Source organism: Ranitomeya variabilis, chromosome 7 (genome assembly GCF_051348905.1).
Source record: "Ranitomeya variabilis isolate aRanVar5 chromosome 7, aRanVar5.hap1, whole genome shotgun sequence".
Lineage (NCBI taxonomy): Eukaryota > Metazoa > Chordata > Amphibia > Anura > Dendrobatidae > Ranitomeya > Ranitomeya variabilis.
In genome coordinates, this window is record NC_135238.1 from 36,581,586 (window position 1) to 36,609,404 (window position 27,819).

General features: G+C 41.5%; 1 protein-coding gene across 1 annotated transcript in view; it reads right to left on the reverse strand.

The window, feature by feature from the left end:
* Positions 1 to 15,240, reverse strand: part of LOC143785748 (cytochrome P450 2K4-like) — an 86,927-nt gene extending 71,687 nt beyond the window's left edge. The window contains exons 1-4 of the mRNA XM_077274839.1: positions 14,992 to 15,240; positions 3,511 to 3,673; positions 808 to 957; positions 210 to 370 (exon numbers count right to left, since the gene is read on the reverse strand). Coding sequence (XP_077130954.1) covers positions 210 to 370; positions 808 to 957; positions 3,511 to 3,673; positions 14,992 to 15,186 — 669 coding nt within the window. The 5' untranslated portion in view covers positions 15,187 to 15,240. The remainder of the gene's footprint in view (positions 1 to 209; positions 371 to 807; positions 958 to 3,510; positions 3,674 to 14,991) is intronic.
* Positions 15,241 to 27,819: the final 12,579 nt, after the last annotated feature.

Below are 27,819 nucleotides of genomic sequence, written 5' to 3' on the forward strand. Positions count from 1 at the left end.
AATTTTGCCATTAAGCTCCCCGTTAGAGAACAGCAAGTTGTGCAAAAAGTGCTGAGACATTGAACAGTTGGACATGTGCACTAAAAAGTTTAGAGACGGTCATATTAAGTTCACCTGAAAAGGTTAGAGGGCATTTTAGGATCATCCTGAAACTACTCATCCGAAAATTCACTAAAAAGTTTAGATATAAGATCTGAAGGTTTTCTTACCAGCACTTTGGGTGTACCCAAAAGTTTGGTATTTTCATCTAACATTTTAATTAATTTTTCAAATGTTGGGTCATCATACTCAAACCTTTTCCCAAAGATAATAGAGCAGATTACGTTGGAAACTGCAGTGTTTATCAGCATGTGAGCATCGAATGGTTTGCCTAAAATAATAAAGAAAAGATTCATAAACAACAGAATAAATTCTGAATAAAAAAAATATTTAAAAAATACTCATTCTAAAAGGTTATTTGTAACCACAGGTTAAATCTACCTTCAGTGATGACAGTAGATTACTGAAATAACCAAGTCATAATTGGAGCAAACCCACAGCCTGAATAACAATTCAAATCCTAATGATATGTTTAGATGCTGCAGATGTTTCTCACGTGCAGCAAAATGTGATGCAAATATAGAGCAAAAACTTCACACTGTGGTGTACCCTCTAATATATGTGAATGCAGATTTGCAAAACCCCTCTGAATAACATTGTAGTTTTACGATTGACAACGTGGATTCTGTAGACCGAGTTGTAGAAAGTGACAGACAAGAAGTTAGAGTATATAAAAGCTATGAGATAAATGTGAATGATGTATCTTACCATTGTGAGATCTAAAACTTTCTATAAGGGAAATTAATTCATCTTGAATTCTGGCTTCCACACTTTTCTTCCCCATTCCAAAGTCTCGAAGTGTTGCTAGCATAAACCTCCTCATAGATTTCCATTGTTCTCCATTGGAAAATAATACACCTAAAATATAGTTAAATATGAAAAACTTTGGGAAGAATTAATTAATCATACTGAATGGAAAACAGCCTTTATATGCAGACAAACAGGAGGGCACCATCAAAAAGTTGATGGGATCAATGAGGCATGTCAAATAGATGAGTGGAGAAAACAAAAAGAAAAAAACATACCAAAAGTCGCCCCATACTTTTGGCATGTTTTTTTTCTTTTTTTTGTACAGTAAATAGCCTTTATTAACTAAACAATCCAGCAAATGGTTTCTTTAAAAAGTTGAAGAAGTTGAAACTAAAAATTGGATTTATAAATAAAACTTGCATATAAGAAAATGCAAGTAAATTGACAAATGAGGTTGTAAAACATAATAATAATTATACTATTGAGAAAGAAGCATATGATGCAAAAGTATGAGGGAAGAAGAAGAAATGAAAGAGATGATGGTTACTGAAAAGATGGAGAAAGTGAGGACAAAAAAAAGAAAAAGTGAAAGATAAGGAAAAACAAGAAAAGCAAGAAATAAAAAATTAAGAAAATTATGATAAAGCTGAATAAGAAACTTGTAGAAGAAGATTATGGATGAGGAAGAAGAAACAAAGGAAGAAAAGTAGAATTAAGATAATAATAATAAAGATGGAAAAGAAAAAGCAAAAGGAAGAATAATGAAGATGATGATTATTATAATGATAATGATGATAAAGGAGATGGAAAATAAGCCAGGAAGGAGATAAGGTGAACATAAGATAAACAATGAAGACAGTGAAGAAGTAGATGAATGATTAGATAAAGAAAAAAACAGAAGGAAGATGAAATAAAAGAATAGAGCAAAATGAAAAATAAGGAAGAAGACTGAACATGATGATGAGGAAGATGAATGAGAAAAAGGAAAAGTAAGAAGAATGGTGTCTAAAAGTAGAAGTAGATGAAATAGAAGGAGATGAATGAGAAAGAAGATAAAAACTGCTGATAACTTTCTAGGAATAACCTGAGCACCTCCCTCTCTTCCATTTTTCTTTTGTGTCTTTCTTGTTCATGTTCACCCTTGACTGATAAAAAATGTTCAGGCGTTTGTTCCCCTGGATTTGTTCAATAAATATCAGCAGCTTCATTTTAATGTATATTATTTTGTTTACAATTCACAAAAATGAGTTTTTGTTTTTCGCTCCTCTTCTTCACAGAGCCATAATTTTTTTTTCCATTAATATGGCCATGTAAGGGCTTATTTTTTGTGGGACGAGTTGTACATTTGAAAGACACCTTTGGTTTTACCATGTCGTGTAATAGAAAACGGAGAGAAATTCCAAGTGCGGTGAAATTGCAAAAAAAGTGCAATCCCACACTTGTTTTTGTTTGGCTTTTTTGCTAGGTTCACTAAATGCTAAAACTGACCCACCATAAAGATTCTTCAGGTCATTATGAGTTCATAGACACCAAACATGTCTAGGTTCTTTTTTATCTAAGTGCTGAAAAAAAATTCCACATTTGCTAAAAAGAAAAAAATTGCGCAATTTTTCGATACCCATAGCGCCTCCTCTGTTCGTGATCTGGGGTTGGGTGAGGGCTTATTTTTTGTGCACAGAGCTGATGTTTTTATTGATACTATTTTGGTGCAGATACGATCTTTTGATTGCCCGTTAATGCATTTTAATACAATGTGGCGGAGACAAAAAAAATGTAATTCTGGCGTTTCAATTTTTTTCTTGCTACGCTGCTTAGTGATCAGGCTAATCCTTTTTTTTATTGATAGATCAGGCAATTATGAACGCGGCAATACCATATATGGGTATTTTTTTATTTATTTTGAATGTGGGTAAAGGGGGGTGATTTAAACTTTTATTTATTTTTATTTTTTTATATTTTTAAAACTATTTTTCTTTAAGTTTTGGCATGCTTCAATAGCCTCCATGGGAGGATAGAAGCTGCCACAACTTGATTGGCTCTGCTACATAGAGGCAATGCTCAGATCGCCTCTATGTAGTAAAATTATAGCATTGCTATGAGTGCCGACCATAGGGTGGTGCTCATAGCAAACCGGCATCAACAACCATAGAGGTCTCCAGGAGACCTCTGGTTATTATGCCGATGAACCGATGACCCCCAATCACATGACAGCGGTCAGCGGTGCACGTATTTTTGTGTATATTTACACTCCGTAGCTCCTCTGACACACACCTTCCCCTCATCAAACACATACCCCTGTCCCTCCCCGCTTATCACACAGCACCACTATTCTAACCAAAGTAGTAACAAAAGCATTAGTGGAAACGCAATGACTTACCGAACTGTGACCAACTTTTGCCGACAATGAGTAAAAATGCTCATGAAAGCAAACACGAATCCGAATGTGCTACATTCGTACCAAATTCAAGATTGGCAAAAAATATTTCTGAACACGTTCGCTCATCTCAACTCATAAATGGTATTTGTTAATGCTTTTAGAGAATCTACAATTAGCAGAATCAGCTATAGCTACTGGATTTTAAAGTATTCTGCTCCCCTAACAGGTCACTATTGTAAATGTTATGATTCGAAGAATGCACAATATTATAGTTCTATAAATACCATGTCCATTGAAGGCAGCTTCGAAGATTGGATCAATCGCCCGTTCTCCAAAATCATCAGCTCGCGTAACAAGTGCTTCTTTTATTATCTTATATCCAGCAAGTATCACCATTTTCTTGGGTCCAAAATGTAAAGTAAATATTTCGCCATACTTCTCAGAAAGCTGTAAAATATATTTTTTTAGTTATTTAAAACAATAATTTGAATTGTACTTCTCTAAAGACAAAAATTGTATCTTCAACCCACAATGTCACTCAAAACAGCTAATACAGATACATTTTCAACAAGCCACACTTGCTGTTGAAACCATGAAGCTGGGGAAATATGCAAAAATCTTGACATAATCAAGGTATGTTGCCTTAAAACTAAAATCAGAGAACAAGAGGCCTAAAGACCTGATAGGAACTACTGAAAAATTATGCTGACCAGGAGAGAGTTGGAAATAGCAAATGTATGAAGGATCTAAGCTAACTGGAGTGATGCCCTGAACTAAAGATGGAACCTGGACTTAGAAGCTCAGTGGTGACCTTGGGAGATTGACTGCATCAGTCTGCCTGCTTTGAAATGGTTAAGGCTCTTTAGACAATTATAGAGGAGTAATGGCCTGGACGCTAAGTGGTACTATAGTTAGAGACAGTTTGAGGAACAGTGGATGGATGTGAGTTGTGGCCTAAACTTATATTCTAAATAAACTTAATATTCTAAGACCAGCAGTGAGAAACTGTGGCCCACATCAGGAGACCTGACAAAGAGATGGTGTGTGTCTCTAGAAGCAGTTGTGCCCTGCATAGGTAAGATAGTGCAAGACATGCTGTAACAGTTGCCTAAAACCCCAGAGTAGTCTGCATGTGATTGTAAGTGATCTGATGTTAGAGTGAAATAGAATATTCCAACTACTCTACAACCATTAAACTCTCTGCCTCAATTTCAAAGTGTAACCAGCAAGTTTAGCACCTCAATTAATGTCCTAAACACTAAATGGTACTATAGTCTAGGACAGTTTGAGGAGCTGTCGCAGGTGGTGTGTTGTCGCCTGAACTGGGAGTCTCTATAACTTGAGACAGTGGTGAGAAATTGTCGCCTGCACCAGGAGAACTGAGCAAAGGGACACTGTGTGTCTCTAGAAGAAGTGGCATCGTACATAGGTAAGACAGTGTAAGGCATGCTCTAAGAGATGCTTGGAACAACCTGAGTAGTTGAGCTGTGATTGTTAGATTATGGCCTGATGTTTGAGAAAAAAAATATTCCCATTACTCTGCAAGGTCTGACTAATCAAAGGAATTCCTCACCTTCAAAAAAATATACATTTCTTTTTCAGAATTAAAGGTAAGAAATACCATTGAAGTTCCCAAATTATCTACATATTTAATTATCCAAGTGGTTTGAATATCCAATATTGTGTCAAGTAAACTACAGGACTGGATAGGTCAAACAATGCCCTCTCAATAGCCCTATCTTCCCAAGGTGGTTGGCACAAAAAGTTACACCATGCAAATTTCGCACCCCAGCTCCCCATCGTCTGGCTCGTGCTTAGGGGGCCAGGATGCGGGGCGGCACCTGATCAAGTTTTTATTTTTTTTTAATTAAAGTCCGGGGTCACCACCCCCCTGCCCGCCCGTGAGCCATGCATACAAGATGGGAGAAGCTGAGCCATGCATACAAGATGGGGGGAGCTGAGCCATGCATACAAGATGGGAGAAGCTGAGCCATGCATACAAGATGGGGGGAGCTGAGCCATGCATACAAGATGGGAAGGGGGAGCTGAGCCATGCATACAAGATGGATGGGAGCTGAGCCATGCATACAAGATGGGAGAAGCTGAGCCATGCATACAAGATGGGGGGAGCTGAGCCATGCATACAAGATGGGAGAAGCTGAGCCATGCATACAAGATGGGGGGAGCTGAGCCATGCATACAAGATGGGGGGGAGCTGAGCCATGCATGCAAGATGGGGGGAGCTGAGCCATGCATACAAGATGGGAAGGGGGAGCTGAGCCATGCATACAAGATGGGTGGGAGCTGAGCCATGCATACAAGATGGGGGGAGCTGGCCATGCATACAAGATGAGGGGAGCCGAGCCATGCATACAAGATGGGGGGGTGCCCGGCCATGCATACAAGATGGGGGAGCTGAGCCATGCATACAAGATGGGATGGGGGAGCTGAGCCATGCATACAAGATGGAAGGGGGGAGCTGAGCCATGCATACAAGATGGGGGGGAGCTGAGCCATGCATACAAGACGGGGGGACCGGGCCATGCATACAAGATGGGAGGGTGGGAGCTGAGCCATGCGTACAAGATGGGGGGAGCCGGGCCATGCATACAAGATGGGAGGGGGGAGCTGAGCCATGCATACAAGATTGGAGGGGGGAGCTGAGCCATGCATACAAGATGGGGGGAGCTGAGCCATGCATACAAGATGAGGGGAGCCGAACCATGCATACAAGATAGGAGGGGAGAGCTGAGCCATGCATACAAGATGGGGGGAGCCTAGCCATGCATAATAGATGGGAGAGGGGGAGCTGAGCCATGCATCCAAGATGGGAGGGGTGAGCCGAGCCATGCATACAAGATGGGAGGGGTGAGCTGAGCCATGCATACAAGATGGGGGGAGCTGAGCCATGCATAGATGATGGGGGAGCTGAGCCATGCATACAAGATGGGAGGGGGGAGCAGAGCCATTCATACAAGATGGAGGGAGCTGAGCCATGCATAAAACAAGGGGAGCCATGCATACAAAATGGGTCCGGGGAAACCATGCATACAACAGGGAGAGACACACAGAGCAGGACAGGATGGAGGAACCACACATACCGGGATAGGAATGAGGAGACAATACATACCCAGCTTATACTCAAATCAATAAGCTTATCCAGTTTTCCGTGGCAAATTTAGGTGCCTCGGCTTATACTCGGGTCGGCTTATACTCAAGTATATGCGGTATGTAATATATACACATGTATGTGTGTGTGGCTAAATATGTATATATAGCTTTGTCTCCATAAAAAAGGGGGGCCCAGACACATTTCTTGCACAGGGGCTCCAAGCTGTCAGTGTCCGCCCCTGCCCAGGGATCAATTGTACTCGCATCTTACAGACGTGAGAACAATTGAGGCTCTGACTGTCGGGTCAGAGCGGCGTGAGCAGTGTGATCAGATCATGTGATCACGTTGCTTACATCGCTCACTCGAGCTGCAGAGGCGAACACTGGTGGTAAGTGATCCAGTGGAACTGAAGACATCAAAGATTAAGTGCACAGGGGGAGCAATTGGAGTGAGGATGGGGGGATTTATTATGTGTGGAGAATTTGAGTGGGGATGGAGGGATTTATTGTGTGTGGGGACAATTTGAGTGAATATAGGGGGATTTATTATGTGTGGGGAGAATTGGAGTGGAGATGGGGTTATTTATTGTGTGTGGGGAGATTTGTAGTAGGGATGGGGGGTTTTATTGTGTGGGGGAGACTTGATGACACAAAATGAAGAGCAAAGGGGGAGATGGGGAAACAGTACAGGGGAATGGGGGACATGTATGAGGAAACAGATTGGGAATGGGGGGCATGTATGAGGAAACAGTAGAGGGGAATGGGGGCATGTATGAGGAAACAATATGAGGAATGGGGGGCATGCATGAGGAAACAGTACTGGGGAATGGGGGAATGTATGAGAAAATAGTACTGGGGAATGGGGGGCATGTATGAGGAAACAATACTGGGGAATAGGGGGGCATGTATGAGGAAACAGTACTGGGGAATGGGGGCATATATGAGAAAACAGTATGGGACAATGGGGGGCATATATGAGGAAACAGTACGGGGGAATGAGGGGCATGTATGAGGAAACAGTACTGGGGAATGGGGGCATGTGCGAGAAAACAGTATGGAGGAATGGGGGCATGTATGAGGAAACAGTACTGGGCAATGGGGGGCATGTATGAGGAAACAGTACAGGAGAATGGAGGGCATGTATGAAGAAACCGTACAGGAGAATGGAGGGCATGTATGAGGAAACAGTATGGGGGAATGGGGAGCATGTATGATGAAACAGTACAGGGGAATGGGTACAGGGGAATGGGGGCATGTATGAGGAAACAATATGGGGAATGGGGGGCATGTATGAGAAAACAGTACAGGGCAATTGGGGGCATGTTTGAGGAAACAGTACTTGGGAATGAGGGCATGTATGAGGAAACAGTACAGGGAAATGAGGGCATGTATGAGGAAACAGTTTGAAGAATGGGGGGCATGTATGAGGAAACAGTACAGGGGAATGAGGGCATGTATGGGGAATGGAGGGCATGTATGAGGAACAGTATGGGGGGATGGGTGCAGACAGTATGGGAAGCGAACGGGGGAATGTATGTGGACACAGTATGAGTAGAGATGTGAAAAATGTATTTAAAAAGAGTACGGGGAGTGAGGGTGATGGGATGTGTGCAGACACAGAATATGGAGACGGGGGGGTATGTGTGAGCAGGCAGTATAGAAAGTGAGGGGGTAAATATATGAGGAGACAGTATGGTGAACAGGAGGGATGTGAGAGGAGACAGTATGAGGAGGGAGGGGAATAGTGTGAGGAGACAGTATGGGGGAGAAAAGTGAGTGGGCACAGAATAGAAACTGAGTAGTGGGGACGTAGCATGGGATGACAGTGTTAGTGCACACCCAGGAGGGAACAGTATACTAAGGAGGGGGAGTGTGATGACAGAGTACAGTATAAATACTGGGCCTTATAGGGGGGACACAGTGTGAGAGGACAGTGTGAAGAGGGGGCCGGTATTGAAAGGAGAGGTCAGTGAGAAGAGCATGTACCATAAGAGGGACAGTGTGGGGTCATATTTTGTGCAGACAATATAGTGAGGGGCAATTTTTTTTATTCAGGAGCATTATAATGAAACTTGTATCTTTAAGGGCGTCATGTGGAGATTTTCTGCAAAAGAGCGGAGAAGATGGAAGTCTGCAGAGACGGCTGTGGATGAGAAAACTCATCATGGGGTCTGGACAAGATGACGAAAAGAAGGAGAACTACTCCAGAGACGACGTCCTCTATAAGGTACCTGGATGTAAATGTTATTTGTGATACTGACTAACTCTCATGTTTTTATTTATGTTAGGAGCATTAAAGGGGATGTCCAGGTTTGTAATGAGTCTGCAGTAATTCTTTGTGACTGCAGACTTCTGAATTCTCACAGTGCGCACTGCACGCTGTCAGGATTCTCTCATGCTGGCGATTTACATACATGCAGTCATGCGCTGACTAGACATGTGTGGCCTCAGTCAATGAAAATGAACTGAGCGAGGCTGGGCACATCTAGTCGGAACGTGGTCAGAAGTATACAAATCACATGATTGTGCTGACATGACCGTCCACCGGCAAGGGAGAATCCTAAAAGTGTGCAGTGCATTTGATGGTAGAATTCAGAAGCCTGCGATGTCAGGATTCAGCTCTACAGGTTCCAGTAGTCGTCACATGGACACTTCACTCATATGCGACTTTCATACTTGTGGTCCTGTAACAACGAGCTTCTCTTCCTGCTTCTCTCAGTTTTTCACTGAACATTGAGAGCATTAGGGAGAGGAGCTTGTGGGTACATGACTAAGTGTGCAAATTGCATATGTCCTTGGTGGCGGAGGGGGGAACAAAATGAATTCTTGCCCCGGGTGCCAGAAAACCTAGATACACCTCTGCCGGTAAGCTACTGCGAGCGTTGATTACTGGGTCTGGTGGAGGGATGTCTGTGCACAGTGCAGCACTGGCAGTGAGGCAGGGACTGAGGGTGTGCACAGAGAGAGAATGGAGACCCGGAGACTGCCCGTCCCAGTGTACGCCGTAGCCTGGAGCCCTCATTATCGTAGGAATATGTCAGTTAATAAGTTGTTTTTCTAAAGCTTTACAGTGTAGTTTTAGGTTAGGGATGGTTAGGGATGAGCTAGCAAGGTGCAGGGACAGGTAGTGATGGCTACTTGCGGACATTTGTGGCACTTGCGGTTTTGCACTTGTGGTGAGACAAAAAAAACACTGCCAGCAGCGTTTTTTTTCAATTGCTGCAAGTACCGCATTTGCCGGAGCGCGGCAAAACTGCAAATGCCGCACATGTCCACAAGTCCCATAGGGAATGAATGAGGCCAAACGCACTGTTGCCGTAAGTGATCCGTTACGCGGCAGATGCGGAAAAACTGCTGGATCTGCTGCAAAAGGCTACTTTCACATCAGCGATTTTTGCCAAAGTCACTGCCGATAGTGTCATACTCAACAATAGGGGAGGCAGCTTTAAAAGTGCCTAGGGCAGCAGAAATTCTAAATACGGCCCTGTATATCGATACTGCTGTGGTGGGACTGCTGAGCGGAGTGTCGGACATTGCCAACTCAGGCTTTGTTTGCGCAATGCTGCTCCCCCCTTTGTGTCTGCTGTTGGCATGCTTGTCCTTTTGTGTTGCTGTGACAAGAAATACACCTACCAAGAGAGGAAGATGCCGAGGACAAGATGATACAGCAACAGCCAGCAATTATCACCCAGGAGTGACGTGTAAGGTACCGAAGTCTCACTTGAGGAGGCTCCCCACCAGTCATCACACGGGCCAAGGAGACAGAAGCCAGAGTTGCTCAATATCGATGGGCAATTACAGAAAACAGGGCTATAGCAGAGCTGAGCACTGGGATTTAAAGTAATAGAGGACACAAAAAGCATTTCTGGGAATTAATAATCAAGGATTTGTGAGTGGATTTCTCCCTCTCATTAACACCATTTATCTAACTCTCCCTTTGCTGATATTATGAACCCCTCTCCATCCTCAGGAGAAGCAGAGGTATCGTGGTAGTCTCAGCGGGGCCAGCTATTCTAGATACCTAATGATTTCTTGTCTTTTGTCATTTTGGATATTAAGGAGATATAAAGCTAAGGTCATTGTTTATTGTGAGTTAGAGAAGATTGGAGGCTACTTTGTTCTGTAGCATTTTATACTATAAATATATACATATAGAGTTCTGTGATTTGAAGATAAATATAAGTTTATATGATGATCTGAGAAAATAGTAGACAGCACCGCCAGTAAGTCTGAGTTATATATCGAACACACCTGTTTACGAGTACAGGCTTGCCATCGGATCCCGGGTGCTGAAGCCGAACATCACAACAACGCAGTCCATATTCTAAGAAAAAAGGTTTCAGCACTCACCGATCCTTTTAAAACGAGTAGAAGCGCCATACCAGGCGCGAAACGGCCATCATCGGAACCTACACACGCCTTTCCTTGCACACCCCCGAGCCGTGAAGATTTTAACAATGTTTGAATAAAGAATCAACTCGTTTTAAAAGGATCGGTGAGTGCTGAAACCTTTTTTCTTAGAATATGGATAAGTTTATATGGAACTGCTATTCTTTAAGATAGATATTTGGGTGTATTTCTTTTTGGTTTAATTTTACTTATAGTACTTTTCTACATTTTTTTAATCTTGTTTATTACCTCATCTCAATATACTAAGATGGAAAGAGAAAGAAATTAAAAACTACTGCTCCCACGGCTAGCAAATCGGCGGATTCAAACAGTAGCAAAATAAATATAAGAGAGAGAGACGCTCATTATATCATTCTTAATCAAAATCATCTGAGAACTTTCCTAGTCTAATAAGTCCCGAAAAATCTAGATCCTCTTTAAAAAAGAGAAGAGTCAAACAATCCGTCAATCTTCAGATGGTACTAGAAGGCATATTAATATTATTAATATGATCAAATCTTCAAATACCTTCAGTCTTCCTAACATTGGACACTGAGAAAGCTTTTGACAGACTTAATTGGGCATATTTGAGGATGGTCCTTTCAAAATTTGTTTTTTATAATAAATTTCTATCACCCATTTTTGCCCTTTATTCCAACCCATGAGCAAAAATCTATGTAAATAATCATTTGTCTATGTCATTTCCTATTACTAACGGCACTAGGCAAGGATGTCCTCTATCCCCCCTTTTATTCGTATTAGCAATGGAACCTCTTGCAGAGAAAATTAGAAATGACACCTCTATTATGGGCTTTCAGATTCCATTGCATCATTTTAAAATTAGTTTGTTTGCGGATGACTTCTTTTTGACATTATCAGATCCTCCAAATCAGATTATCTATTAATGATATTAGATTCATTTTCAACAATCTCCTATTTTAAAATTAACTGTTAAAAATAGAAAATGCTACCTTTTAATCTGAGTGATCACACAATCAACGCATTAAAAAAAATAATACATTTTATATAAGAGCAGAAAGAAGTTTTATACCTGGGTATTATTTACACACAAAAAATTACAGTCAGTAGTTTCTGCTAAATTAGAGAATATTATTAGAAACATCTCTAGTGATTTTTCTGGCTTTGGGAATTCAGACCTCTCTTGGTTGGGAAAAATCCTGGTTGTAAAATCATTTGTACTACCCAAAATACTATATATATACAGTATATACATATATATATATATATATATATATATATATATATATATATATACACACACAGAACTTTACCGCTGACTATTAGGGATGGGCAAATCCGAACTGTAAAGTTCGGGGCCGTACTGAACACATAGTGTTCTGTCACACGGTCCCAAACACAGGTTTCCATGGGAAACCCGTGTTACAGTTCGGGTCCAGTTCGGGTCCAGGGCATGTAAAAGAAAAGATAAAATTAATAATAAACATTATAAATATTATACTTACGTGTCCAGCGACGCGTCCTCCCGTCCCGCTGTCTCCCGGCCTCTACTTCCTGGGCTGCTCATTACCTTCCAGCAGTATTCACTGCACTCGGTAGTCTTTGTTTTTTTCCGGAAGTGTTCGTGTGGTGACGTCACCGCATGAATACTGCCGGAAAAAGCCAAAGACTGCCGAGTGCAGTGAATACCGCCGGAAGGTAATGAGTGGCCCCGGAAGCTGATGCAACCGGGAGACAGCGGGACGGGAGGAAGCGTCACTGGACAGGTAAGTATAATTATAATGTTTATATTAATTTTATTCTTTCTTTTACAGCCCGCCCACCCCATCCCATACCTGTAAAGTCCAAGTTTGGGGTTCGGTTGACATCATCTCCGGCCCCGAAGTCAAACTTTACAGAAAAACTCGGGCGGACCTGCCTATCCCGAACATCGGGGAATTCGCCCATCACTACTGACTATCCCTTCTTTCTTTATTGCCAAAATTCTGAGTATAATGAATGCTTTCATACAGATTGGAAAAAGAGCAAGAGTCGCCTCAGACATTCTTTATAAAAATAAATATAAAAATAAATATAATGGAGGCTTTGGCCTACCTAATATTTTTGCATACTACTTAGCCAACCTATGTAAACAAAGTTCATATTGGTTTAGGAAAGAACTATCTCCAGCTTGGCTATATTTTGAAACCGAACAATACAATAACCGTCCCCTTTAAGATCTATTACTTAGACATTTGTTCAAATCACCTCCACGTGAACTTCTACATACTGTTTTTGAAGCCCTAATTAACACCTGCAAATTACTCGCAAAACCATGTAGGGGATCCAATGCATTTGATCAGATCAAAAATTATTCACTATTACTAATAGCAACCATTTATGATTTTTCAATTCCTGAAAATTGGACTCAATCTGGATTAAAAAAATAAAGACATATATAATGGTGACAATTTTGCTACCTTTAAAGATATCAAAAGCAAAGAATTTGTCAACTTCACATTTTATATTTTTTACAATTTTGAAAGAGAATACTCAGAAATTCTTTAATAATAAAATCTCCAGAAACAGAAAACATTTCTACCTGTATTACAAGCTATTTTGGAGTACTAAACATTTATACAGGTATTTTAATAAAAATAACAATATAATTATAAATGCATATATGATACATTGGGAATCTGACTTAAAAAATCTCTCTGTAAGTGGAACAGTGGGAAAAGGCAATCAGCCATTCTTACGCCTCCAGTATTTCTATGTCACTTCACCAATCTATCTACAAATTACTGACTAGTTGGTATTACACTCCCTCTAGACATTCATACATAAACTCAAAAAAGTCCCCTCTTTACCGGACAAATTGTGGTCTTCCTGGCAATTTACTACATATTTTTTGGAGTTGTCCAAAGATTAAAAATCTATGGAAACAAGTTTAATTGGCTTAATAGAATTTTTTTGATGCGGGGAGCTGATGGCACTTCTATTCTTTTGGCTTAGAAGATATTAAACCAGAAGTTAAATTTACTTTAATTCATACCTTTTTAGTGGTCAAAAATTCTTTAGCATTCTATTGGAAAAAAAACGGATGTGCCAAAATTTTCTGACATTAAGGATTAAACTTCTCTACATAGTTCTCTTGAACAAAGATTTGTCATTAATAATAATTCCCTAGCAAAATATTCTAGGAAATGGGAGCATTGGAAGTTGACGTTCCTCAAATCCTAGTCTTGCTTTCTGTTAAGCCTTGGTTTCTGAATCACATGTTGTGGAAATGTCACTGATACATTGGGCTTATTTACTATTTTGTTTTAATTGCAAATTTTTAGGTTTGGTCAATACATATTTCATTCATATTAAACGTTCTTTATATTTAAGGGATCATTGCTATAAATGATATATATGTTACTTTGATTGTTTCTTTTTATGACACAATAACTTTCGTTTATAAACATTTGTGCTCTCTAAATTTATATTCCTTTTTTTCCCTTCCTTTCCCTCTCCAAGTTTCCCTTTTCCTTGTTGTTTACTCCTCCTCCTTCCCTTTATACCCTTAAAAAAATAATTAAAAAAATACTTGAAATACTAATGTTCATGTGCTTCAATCGACATAAATGTTTATAGCCATTGTAGTATTTGGTAGAAATACTCCCCAGGAAATTGGAAACTGTTACAGCACCAGGAGAGACAATCAACCTCAAAACATAATATTGGCCAAAGTTTATAATGATGATAAATGTTCTTGTAAAAGGTATTGGAGTTACATTTGGTCATACATTAAATGCTATTGTATTTTCATTATTGCATTTTTTTCTTTTTCTATTGTATAAATAAAAGAACGAGGTATAACTTAGTAAATCAACACAGTGAAAATCATGATAGCAGGACATGGTTGCATGTATCTCCAGCAACATGACAAGTCTACGGCTCTTCAAGAGGTTCTTGACTTTGAACAATTCCTATTTTATTAGATGGTCCCTTGACAGTAGGTTGATCACAAAGTGTCCAGATGCTGGAAACTCCAATGATCTGGTATTATTTTAGGGAAATCTAACAGCAAGTATTCAATCTCTCTCACTCACCACCACAGAGGAATGAAGAGTTACACAATGACCATTCACATCAATAGTTTATGTATAATGCAGCAAAGGACAAGACCTCCAGACCTTTAATGTCCACCATGAATCCATTCATACTGTACCTGTCTCATTCAGCAACCACCCCCAATTCCTTTGCCCCCAGCTGAATACTGTTGCACCCTCCTTGACTATACAGTAAGTACAGTATCCTACCTGCATCAGAGATTCGTGGGGCTTTTCCAGGTCCAACAGGTTGAGGTTTCCAATGACCGGCAGAGGCATAGGTCCAGGGGGCATCTTTGCTGTGCTCTTCCTAATTCCATTTATCCAATAGATGAATAGTGCAATGAAAATTGAAAAATATACCAACACATCGGCTCTAGCCAAAAAGAAGGCAAAAAAAGACATAGCGAAGTACTGGTAAGAGTCCGTTCTGATTGTGTTCCTGTCCTTATATTTATGCACTTTGGCTTATTTTTCCTACATGTGTTAATCTTTACTAGGACACAAATAACCTATAATAAACTGATTGGCCCATTGCCATTTACTTTCGCCAGAGAAACTTGGCTTAGATTGCACAATCTTGTTTTTACATACATAGCATTATACATTTCATCCAAATAAATGTTGGCCAAGGTGTATTATAAAGTGATGTTTACAGTGGGATAAAGGAATATGACATGCAATTTTTTTCTTATTTGTTCTGCAGCTGTACCAGCGCCATGGGGTAGAGTTCACATAATCTATTTGTAAAAGAGTCCAACCCCCCCCCCCCCTTCTCTAGTTGTTCACTACGTGTCAGGCTTGTACTCTGTTCTGCTGGTGCATGGGCTGATCTAAAAATGTGTGAAACGACTCACAGAAATTGCTTATATTTTTTCAATTTATTTCACTGATTTAAATACCGTCATTAATTACACAGCTCTTCGTGGCTATACATATTTTGTATTTAATTTTTTGTAATAAATTTTGTACATTTTATTATCTCGTGGATTCCTCAGTTTTTTCTCCGCTTTTATGGAGAAAGTGTTTAGTAATTGTTGTTGTTGAGGTATATATAGGTTTAGGATATTGGTGATTGACATTTATGTTGCTGTTTTCTAACAGACTATCCGCATTATTCAAGATGGACCTTAAGGCTAGGGAGACATCCTGGCGGTCCAAGGCCACAGACTTATTCAAACAGGGGAATTCTTCCGGTACACAGGATGTTTTAATAGAAAATCGTGATCTCACCATCCAATATAAAAATGCGGTGCATAAAAAATTAAAAATATGGTGGAACAAAACCGCTTTGGAAAACTATGTGGAGCAAAGTATTATTCCAAGGGGCCTAAGGGTACAAGTTTATCCGTCCTTCGACCTGGAAGATGTCGAATTAATACAAAGGTGGAAGAAAGCAGCCACGGTGTGCTCTCTTGAATTTATTAAAATAATAATTGATAAAAATTCTGTATCTTTGGATTTGGTTGACAAAGAAATTGAGGATTTGCATAAAAATCTAAAAAAGCAGTTAACTACTGAGAAATTGGAGAATTATTTGAAAATTATTGATAAAGATATTGACAAATGGGAAGCAGATATTAGTCAATTAAAATTGAAAAAGAATCTGAGAGACACTAATGACTATGAGAATGATAAAATCTTTAAATGGCAGCTCCCTAGGAAGAGATCTAAATTGGCACCCGTTAATGTAAACACTACAACTAAAGAGCTACCATCATATTCCGAGAGCAGTACTTCATGTAGTGAAACTGAGAGCACCAATGATCACTACATGCGTACGAGAATGGGGAGTAAGAAATATGCGGACATCTTCTCTAAGAAGAATGTCAAGAGAAACAATGATCGGATGAAGGTAATTAACCTATCGGATCATGTTTTGTCTGAAACACAGATTAATTTATTGGAGAGGGGTTTAACCTTTTCTCCCTCTTCAAAATTAGACAAATTCACCGTGGTAAAAGATCTGCACCTATTTGCTCGAAAAATTATTTTACAAAAAATGCATCATAAGACCGACTTGGATCTGTTGTTTCCTACGGAAATGGAAAAGGAGGCTTTGAGAGATCTTGAAGAACTGCTGGAGAAGAATGCTCAAACGGAAATTGGTAAGTTTCCTTCACATCTAATTGCCAAATCCAAAACTTTTCCCAGCCTTGGTGCATGCCCTTCAGTAGAGGTATTTACGAGATTGGTCACAAGGGATATTGAATCTATACCTGAAAGTCCTGGTTGGATGTCTAACTTGAATAAAGATGAAAAAATAGCATTGAAAGAATTACAGAACCTTGGTGGGGTAGTAATAAAACAAGCGGATAAAGGGGGTAATACTGTTGTTTGGCCTATTCATTTATATGAAAAACAGGCCGACAAGATACTATCTGTAAGATCCTGTTATAAAAAATTATCATTTAATCCCCTTACACGCTACCAACATGAGCTGATTGCAATTCTGGAAGAAGCTCATGAGAAGGGTATTATTCCGAAAAAATTAGTAGATTATTTTGTTAAACTAAAACCTAACATGGCTACCTTTAATCTTTTACCCAAATTACACAAAGATTCCAGTGACCCCCCCGGTAGACCAATTGTCTCTGGAAATGAGAGCTTATGTGAAACAGTTTGTAGGGTCATTGATTTTTATTTGCAACCTCTTGTGTTGACACTCCCATCCCACATTAAGGATACAACGGCTGCCCTACGAATGCTGGATTCAATTCAATTGGAAGATAGTGCTATACTAGTCACAGCTCACGTAGAAGCACTTTACTCATCCATCAAACATGCGGACGGGCTTCGGGCAGTTTCTCACTATCTACATGAGAGTAATTTGGATAAATTACTGATAGATTTAATTCTTGTCCTATTAAAATTTGATTTGGAACACAATGTGTTCGTTTTCAATGGAGACACTTATCTCCAACAACAAGGAACTGCCATGGGCGCTACATGCGCCCCGGCTTATGCTAATCTATTCATGGGATATTGGGAAAGGGAAATATTTCAGAATGATTTGATTGAGCAAATAAACTTGGTGCAAGGATGGAGTCGATATATCGATGACATTCTGTTTATTTGGGAGGGCAACTGTGATCAATTGGGGGCTTTGATGGAAAAACTTAATGAGAATGATTATAATTAGTGTTGAGCGATACCTTCCGATATCGGAAAGTATCGGTATCGGAAAGTATCGGCCGATACCGTCAAAGTATCGGATCTTTTCTTTTTCAATGATCTTTTTATTAAATAGTATGCAATATTACAAATGTACTTTTGAGCGAATAAAAAAATTGACATATCAAGGATTATGAGTACATCCATTCACGGACATCATAAGAATAACAGACATTAAAAGAAGAACTGTGTCTAGTAAATGACAGAAAGATGACGTAGGCTAAGAGGACGAAAGGTGGGGGGAGGAAATGGGTGTAGAGCAAGGAGGGGTGGAGGGAGTGGAATAGGAGGGAGAGCACCAAGGGTGAGTTCATTTAGTTGATATTGAACTTAAGAAGGATAATTGAGTTCTGAATTGAACCCATGGAGACCAGATGATAAGAAATCTTCTATAAGTATTATTGACTCTTGCCGCTAATTTCTCAACGTAGTATAGTTGATCTATTTTAAGGTAAAGTTGTTGGGTGGTGGGCATAATAGTTGAGTTCCATTTAGATGGGATTAGCTTTTTCCCGGCTGCTAGAACAAATTGAGCTAGTTTTGAAGCTTTGCTGTCTTGAGGCCAAATCGGAAGATTCAAGAAAAGGTTCTCTGGCTTCAGTGTTACATGTTTACCTAACAGTGTAAATATGACTTGGGATACTTCTTTCCAGAAAGGACAGATCTGTGGGCATGTCCACCAGATATGAAAATAGTTTCCTTCATTGGTCCCACATCTCCAGCAGTTATTAGATGAGGCTCTGTGCCAATTATGTATCTGTTTGGGCGTGATATACCATCTTGTGATAATTTTATAAGAGTTCTCTTGTATGCGGACACAATTTGAGGGACCATGGGAGTTTTTATAGATATACTTGATGTGTTGCTCAGTTAAAGGAATCCCTATGTCCTTTTCCCAGTGGGCTAAGTACGCTCGTTTCAGGGGTGTATTTAAAGTTAGTAAGTTTTGGTAAATCGTTGAAAGAATTTTTCGAGGGGGTTCGAATCTGGCACAGAGGACCTCAAAGGGAGTTAGTATTCTGTTCAAATCAATTGGCCGATTTGGTGGGGAGAAAAGATGGGCTAATTTCCCATGTTGAAGAAAGGTGAGGTGCGATAGGCCCGGGATTTTACGTAGGTCGTGTAATGGGAGAAGTGACCCGTCTTCAAACAATTGCTCGATTGATATACGGGCAGCGGATGGAGGGAGGGTGTCTATCAAATCGGAGACTCTGGTCAATGGGGAGAAGGATGGAGCTAGGATTTCACCCCACTTCTTCCATATTTTTAAGGTAGCTAGCGTAAAATTATTTTTATGGTCCTTAAGATTAGGTATTTTATTGCGGTTTAATAAGATAGAGCGCAGTGGCACGGGAGACATTGCTTCTTCCACTTGAAGCCATTGTTGTTTTCCTTCATTTCTGATCCAGTGGATCGTTCTAGCTAGGTGAGAGGCTTGATAGTACTTGACAATGTCTGGGGCACCCATGCCACCTTTGTCTTTCGGTAGGGTGAGGGTTCGGGAATTAATGCGAGGTTTACATTTTTGCCATATATATTTAAAAAATAATGAGTGGACTTTGGTTAGAAAGGAGATGGGTATATGGATTGGAAGCATATTGAAGACGTATATAAATTTGGGGAGAATAAGGCTTTTTAGTATATTTTTCCTTCCAATCCAGGAAAGAAAGGGGTCCTTCCAAGATCTGAGATTAGTGGCTGTAGCTTGGTATAGTTTATTAAGATTGAGTTCAAATAAATCTTTGTGAGACGCACTTATTTGAATTCCTAGGTAGGTTAAACTTTTGGGTTGCCATGGGAAGGGGAATGTAGATTTGAGTTTCCTCATTATATCGTTTGGTATACCTAGATTTAACATTTCTGATTTAGCCTCATTTATTTTGAAGTTAGATAGTTTACTGTAACTCTCCACGATTTTTATTATTGCAGGGATACTTCTTAAGGGCTGAGAGATCACCAGCAAAAGATCATCCGCAAATGCTGCAGTCTTGTAGTGAATATCTCGAATTTGTATGCCTATAATTTCTGGGTTTTGTTGTATAGCTTGTATTAAGGGTTCGATAGTCATGACGAAAAGTAGTGGGGAGAGGGGGCACCCCTGCCTCGTTCCATTAAGTATTTGGAATGAGTCTGTGAGTGAGCCGTTTAGTTTAATTCGTGCTGTGGGGGAGGTATACATGCTCATAATTGCTGTAATTGTTGAGGGAGGGAGGCCAAATTTTACTAAAGTTTCCCGTAAAAAGAGCCAGTCCACCCTGTCGAATGCCTTTTCTGCGTCCATACTCATTAGTGCTAGTGGTGTACCTCTTATTTTCGCATATTGCATGAGATGTAGTATTTTGTGAGTATTATCCTTCCCTTCTCGTCCTTTTACAAAACCAGTTTGGTTTGGTGAGATTAAGGATGGTAGAACCTTGGCCACTCTATCAGCCAGCATTCTTGCATATAATTTAAGATCCGTGTTTAACAAAGATATGGGGTGATAACTCCCACATTGTTCTGGATCTTTCCCCTCTTTATGAATCAAAGAAATTCTGGCTTCTAGAAATTGGCGGGGGACGTCGCCACCTGTTTGAAGAAAGTTGCACATGTTAAGGAGATGGGGAAGCAATACTTCAGAGTTAGATTTATAGTAATAGGTTGAAAAACCATCTGGTCCTGGTGCTTTACCTTTGGGGCAACTCGACAGGGCGGACCGGAGCTCTGAGAGTGTGAACGGTTTGGAAAGTAGGCGTTGTTGTGTGTCATTTAGGGATGGAAGGTTCAGATCTCTCAAGAAGGTTTGAATATCTTGTCTTCTTTTTTCTACCTCACTCTCCTCCTCTCTCGGACGTAATTGATATAAAGATTTGTAGTAATGCAAAAATTCCTTTTCTATCTGAGAATAGTTTTGGGTTCTAGTACCTTCCCTGGTTTTAATGGTATGTATAAAAGTGCGGGCCTGTCTTTTTTTTAATAATGACATCGTTAATTTTGAGGCTTTGTCGCCGTGGACAAATATACGATTTTTCCAAGACATATATAATTTGGACGATTGCTCTCTAAGTAAGTCCTTTAGTTTTTGTCTTTCAGCTGTGAGTTCAATAAGCGTTTGTGGGAGAAGTGTTGACTTATGTTGTTTTTCTAATAGGATTACTTTCTTATGAAGGAGTTCAATTTCTTTATTTTTTGTTTTATTAAGGTAGGAAGCTAATGAAATAAGTTCACCTCTTAACACTGATTTGTGGGCTTCCCATAATATTAAAGGAGAGGTTTCCGAGTTATCGTTGAGGTCAAAATATGTTCGGATGGCTTTGTTTATGCGGGTTTTTAAGGTAGGGTCATCTAAGAGTGTATCATTTAGTTGCCACGATCTGCACGGTGCATACTGTTTAGAGAGGATTAATTCAATTGACACGAACGAGTGGTCCGAGAATATTGAGGGAACTATGTCTACTTGTTGGACATTTGGTAGTAATGATCTAGGGGCAAGAAAGTAATCAATTCGGTGATACGAATTGTGTGGATGTGAGAAGAATGTGTAATCACGTTTGGACGGGTTAAAATAGCGCCAGAGATCTATGAGGTTGAGAGAGTGTAAGGCAGACTTAATTCTTGTCAAATCTCTCTTGGAAATTGTACTTGTCCCTTTGGACGTGTCTATTGATGGTTCAAGAGCTAGATTAAAGTCTCCTCCCATTATGAGTATACCTTCCCTGAATTCTCTTATTTTCTTAAATATAGATCGCAGCCACTTTAGATGTTTTTTATTTGGCGCATAGATGTTACAAATGGTAACCGCTTCACCTGCTAGAATACCCTTAATTAGAATATAACGGCCATTCTCATCTATCAATTGGTCGTGTAGAAGGAAAGGGATGTCTCTAGCTATTGCTATAGACACTCCCTTTGATTTAACTTGGGGTGACGTAGCGTGGTACCATCTGTTATAATGAGCTTTGTCAAAGGAGGGGAGTTTGTCCTTAGTGAAGTGGGTCTCTTGAAGGAGTAATAGGTCATAGTTATTTTTTTTAAATCTTGAAAGGGTTTGGCTTCTGGGGATCGGGGAATTGAACCCATTTGTGTTGTAGGTGAGTAATTTAAATACCTTTTGTGTATTAGTCATCTGGAGGTTTGGTCCATTTGTGACAATCCCACCAAGGTGCCTGGAGGGGGAGAAAGGAGGGAGAGGAAGCAAGGGTGATAGGGGTAAAAGGAAAGGGTAAAGAAGCGTTAGGAATATGAGTTAATAAGTAGAAAAAAAAACAAAAACAAAAACATAGCATTCTTTGAACTGAATACATTTTGTATTGAATCAAATACCTGGAAAAGGTCAGGCATTACCTACAATGGAGGAGGTAAGTTAATTCTTATTAGACATTACATTACTCTTGTTGAGAAAAGAGAATAGAATAAGGAGAAATATTTAAACAGTCAAATACTTGAGCATTAAGCACACAAGTGAACATCCAACAATATTGTTACTAGAGAAGTTTCTAGTATAAACTCAGGCTTTCTGGAAGTAATAACCATGTCGAACAGAAGGAATATGATCAAGTAGATCCATGTAGAATAACACATTAAATGGCCGGAGCCTTCCTCATGAGTCTGGATCTTTAGAGGGAGTCAGTCTTGAGCCTTTACGTTTTGTTTTTTGAGACCTTGGAGTGGAGACCTGTTGCCACAGGGGAGGTGGGAGGAGAGGTTGTATAGCAGAGGCTGCGTGAAAAGTCTCAATATCAGGGAACTGGCTCAAGGATATGTTTAGGTCTATGCATAATGATCGTATCTCAGCTGAGGACCTAGCCTGTAGTCTTTTCCCCTCTGTGATAACTTGTATACCGAATGGAAAGAGCCATCGGTATTGGAGTTTTTTCTGAAGAAGAGCCTCAGTGAGTGGTTTAAGGAGCTGTCGTTTCCTGAGAGTGATAGATGATAGATCTTGAAATAGTTTTAGGTGCGATCCCTCAAAGGTGATCTCTTGTGCTTCTCTAGCGCGCTTTAATATCAAGTCCTTAACGCGGAAATCGAGGAATCGACATAAAACGTCACGAGGCGGGTCTCCTTGTTTGGGTTTAGGGCGCAGCGCCCTATGTATTCTAACAATTTCCATGTCTTGAGGGTCTTGGTCTAGGAGGAGAGAGCGGAACGTTTCAGTTGCAGCCTTATTCAAAGCTTCAAAAGCTACTGTCTCAGGCAGTCCTTTTATTCTAATGTTGTTCCTGCGTTCTCTGTTCTCGTGGTCCTCAAGGGTGGAGTGTATGATGTGCATTTGTTCTTCTTGAGTTTTAATGCATGCTAGAATAGCGTTGGAGTGCTCAGTGTAGTTGGTCTGTGTATTTTCCAAGGTCTCTAATCTATGTCCTTGCTGAGTTATTTCCTGTTTAATGTCTGATAGTTCTTTACCTATGGGACCCAGGGCTTCAGATAGAATGCGTTTGATAAAGGAGCGTGTCACCATTTGGTCTTTGCCACTAGAACCAATGTCCGAGTCGCTCTCCATTTCTGTGTCTGTTTCTCCTTCTTGTGCTGTGTTGGGTGCGTAATTTGTTTTGGTCGCACCTGGGGTAATGAGGCGTTTCTTTAAGTATTTATCCAGGTCTGATTGGGTGTTTAAACCACTTACTTTGATCTGCTTAGGTGTTTTTGTGTTGGATCTCACCATTGTGTGATATGTTAACAAGAGTAGAATAAGCTGCTGTTTCCTCCTCCTATTTGCAGGAATAGGTTACTAAATAAGCATTTTGTTAATTATGAAATATCAAAAAGGTTCGTTTTGATTTAAAAATTAGCTAGTTGAAGGTTTGGAGGGTATTGGGGGTGTTTTAGAATTGTGAGTTGAAATATAAATTGAGCAGGTAGTCTTTTGTGTGGCCACTAGATGTCAGTATGGGACCATCTAAACTCTGTGGATGGATCCAATTCTCTTGAGGTTGGAATCTATGGATATCTGGGTTTCTGTTGTACAGGGTAGGTTGATAACCCTTCGTTCTGTGAGACTTGCGAAGGCCCTATAAAGTATAGGATATAAGACGGCACTTCTTTGTTTGTGATAAGGTCTCCTAAATTTCTTGTTTATTAATACTACTGGTTCTGGGGTGGATTGTTGAAGGGGCTGAAAGTAATAGATGTGAGCAGTTTCTTGGTGTTGACAGCTTCTATCAAAGCTTTGTAAGTTTATTTCTCTGTTTCTGGAGGGAAACTTTACTTAGAGGATAAAAGGGCTCCTCTAGATCTCAGCCTAGTGGGGTAAGTGTGATTAACCTCTGCTCTTCTTATGTGGAAGGCACCACTGTCTCTATTCACAACAGTAATATGGCACAATGAGGTTAAGTGGGGTTAGATGCTTCAATGTAATCTCAGTTGCCTCTTCCAGGGAAGTGTGGGGGCCCAAAATGAGACCAAGTGATGGCCTGGGAGAGAGGAGCCGAAGCATGGAGGGGCCAAGCCGCAGCCCCAGGCGCACCTCTCTATACTCTCTGCAGCAGGGAGACAGTTTCTCAAGCGTTGGTCACAGGGTCTCTTACCTCCGATGTGAAGGAAACCCCTGTGGTGCACCTCCACAATCCTTCCTCTACAATTCCAGGCGCTGCTCAGGTGATCCGGTCTTCTGGTGTGTCCCCGGGTCTCGCCGCCCCTCCACCACGCCGGAGAGAGGAGGGTGTCGCTGCTCCGTTCGTTACCCCTGAGGTCCAGCTGCAGCGGGGGTAAGATCTGACTTAGAGGCGTCTCAGGTCTTGTCGTTCGGCGTTCTCTGGTATCTCCTCCAGCTCCTTCACTGCAGCTGCCGTGGGTGGGGGGGCGCTTCTCTTATCGCCGACCGGATCTCTGAGGGGGAGGAACGGGCACTCAGCTCACCGCTCCGACCCCTGTAATTTAGCGTCGGCAAGGAGGGTATGAGCAGCGGTAAACACCCGCAGGCTGGGTTAAGCGGCCGCCGGTACCTTGGATGAAGGCGCCTAGTTAATAGTCCAGGTGTAATGGCGTCTGCGGCTTGGGGTCTGCGTCTAGGCCCAGACCATGCGGCCTGACTCAGTGGAGAAGAAGAGGGAGTTTAATCCGGGTGATTTTGGTCTCATATGGGGTCTAATGTCTCTTAAATATGATTGCTGCTATCAGCTGAGTAAAAAAAAGCGATCCTGGTCTGATGTTAGCAGATTAGTGAGTTTGGGGCCTTGGAGCTCACAGATCAGACATCTTGCCTCTTTGCTGCTCAGGCCACGCCCCCAAAGTATCGGATCTAATCCGATACCGATACCCGATCCCAATGCAAGTCAATGGGTTGAAAATATCGGAATTAAAATAAACCCTTTCTTTCCTTGTAGGTTAATTCTACATGAAGGAAAACAACTAAGAATAATGTAGGATGTATTGGGGGAGGTGGCGGAGACATTAAAGGCACAGAGGTTTAGCCCAAAGAAATAGAATAGCAGGTTTTTTTTTTTTTTTTTTATGACGTTCGGCGTTAGAAAGATTTTGACTATGTTATTTTTTTTTTTTATTTTGTCAGATATTGATGTTTCACTACTTCCACGCCCTTCACCTTCTTTTTTACTTCTCCCACACTTTCTTCTTCATTATCCTCATCATCAGCTTCTTTGACATCAACTATCTTCACCTTATTCATCTTCTTCTTCTTCTACCTCTAATTTTTTTTTTTACATTGTTCATATTCTTTTTATTTAACTATCATCTTCTTCATATTCAACTTCTTCATCATATTCTTATTTGTGACAGGCATTCCCGTAGTTGTTATCTATAAAAGTTTGAAGATTACACCTTCCGTTCTGCCTGTCACAAAAGAGTTACATTTGTCCGCGTTCAGTTTGGCCTGCAGCATCAGGCTTTATCCAGGGGCACCACGAGGAGGAACGGACTCACCCCCATACACTGCTTAGTCTTCTTCTGCTTATAATTTAGATAATATCTTTTGCTCTGATATTTAGTGTTATGCTTAATGTTCTTCTGCTCTTTGTTCTGCAGCCTCTTGTTCTTCTGCTTCTCGGTCTCCCATGTCGTCGTCGTCTCCAGGGTCGTCGTCTCCAGGGTCATCGTCTCCGGGGTCGTCGTCATCGGGGTGGTCTTCAGGGTCATCGTCTCCAGGGTCGTCGTCATCTCAGTGGTCGTCGTCTCTGGTGTCGTCGTCATCTTAGGGGTGGTCTTCCGGGTCGTCGTCTTTAGGGTCTTGAACTTGGAAATGTAGCAGAAGGTACAAGAAGGCTGAGAAAATGCCGAGAAACAGCTGATGGAACTGGAACTCGGATGGCTACCCGAAGGTCCAAGAGCCAATGGAACTACCGAGGACCAGCTGACGTTACTGGAACCCAGTTACTAAGCAGGAGGTACCCGTGCCTGAAAGCACTACCAAGGACCACCTGACGTTGGTGGAACTCGGATACCCAGAAGGAGGCACCTAAGCCAAAGGCTCTGCCCGGAACCAGCTGACGGTACTGGAACCAGGATGGGGAGCAGAAGGTACAAGAGCAAAAGACACTGCCGAGAACCAGCTGACGGTACTGGAACCCGGATGGGTAGCCGAAGGTCCAAGAGCCAATGGAACTACTGAGGACCAGCTGACGTTACTGGAACCCGGTTACTAAGCAGGAGGTACCCGTGCCTGAAAGCACTACCAAGGACCACCTGACGTTGGTGGAACTCGGATACCCAGAGGGAGGCACCTAAGCCAAAGGCTCTGCCCGGAAACAGCTGACGGTGCTGGAACCAGGATGGGGAGCAGAAGGTACAAGAGCAAAAGACACTGCCGAGAACCAGCTGACGGTGCTGGAACCAGGATGGGGACCTATTCAAGCTTATCTTCCTAGAGCCCCAACTAGCGGTGTTGGAGCAAAGGGTCAGCAGGGGGAGCAAAGTGTAGGCCGAAGCCTGCACTGGCGGCAGCTTTGTGTCTGCGTGGCTGTTGCAGGACACGTTGCCGGCTACACAGCAGGGGAACAGCTGGCGGTGCTGAACCCCACTGACACATTGGCGAGGTGTTTTTCTCTGTGCAGCCAGCACTTCGGGGCACCAACTGACGGTGTTGGAGCCCAGGGACAGGAGGGGGAGCAGAGTGTAGGCCGAAGCCTAATTGAACCAATTTTAAAGGTAACCTTTAAACCCCCCTCAGGTGTTACAAACTAGAAGAGCCACGCCTTATGCAGCAGTAGTGCTGTACAAGTCAAAGGTTGCTCTTTTAATTTTGTTCCTTGCACAAGCTGAAGGAAACACGTACAACATTTTGGCCCTTATACAGTCAATCTGTCTTGGAGGCGGGAGTTCCCTTCGTAATGAGACGCAGCACAGCTGGCAAAAATACCACCTTGGTGCGGCCTCCTGAGCATCGCATTTTGAAGTACAGGAGTCTGCGTTGTTGCGTTATCCCTTGGCCATGCGCTGCCCGTCTTCTGACATCATTTCATGTCGGCTGGTGCGGTTCGCGATGCCCATGAATCCCAGCCCCGCAGTGTCTTTACAGTGTTTCACACTGCGGGGCTGGGATTCATGGCCTGGCGCAGTACATATGTTCGCCTCTCGCTCGTGTCCTTACACCTGCTACAGACTGTGCGGCGTCAGCTGATCCCTTATCGCATGCCACGGCCATGAAGCAGCACAGTCTGAAGAAGGCGGAAGGAGATGAGTGACAGCCTGGCGAAGATATGCACTGCTCATGCCCGTCAATCACACCCTCGCAGTCAAAATAAATAAGACACCGAGGGGCGTTGTGTCGGGCAGGGCGGCTGCAGAGGCGCAGCCAGCCAAACAATGATGTCAGAAGACGGGCTGTGCTACCAAGGGGGTCGTTGCGTGTCATTACAAAGGAAAGTCACACCTCAGGGACGGTTTAATGGTCTCAGGGGACACATTGTAGATGTGTTCTGTTCCACGTGT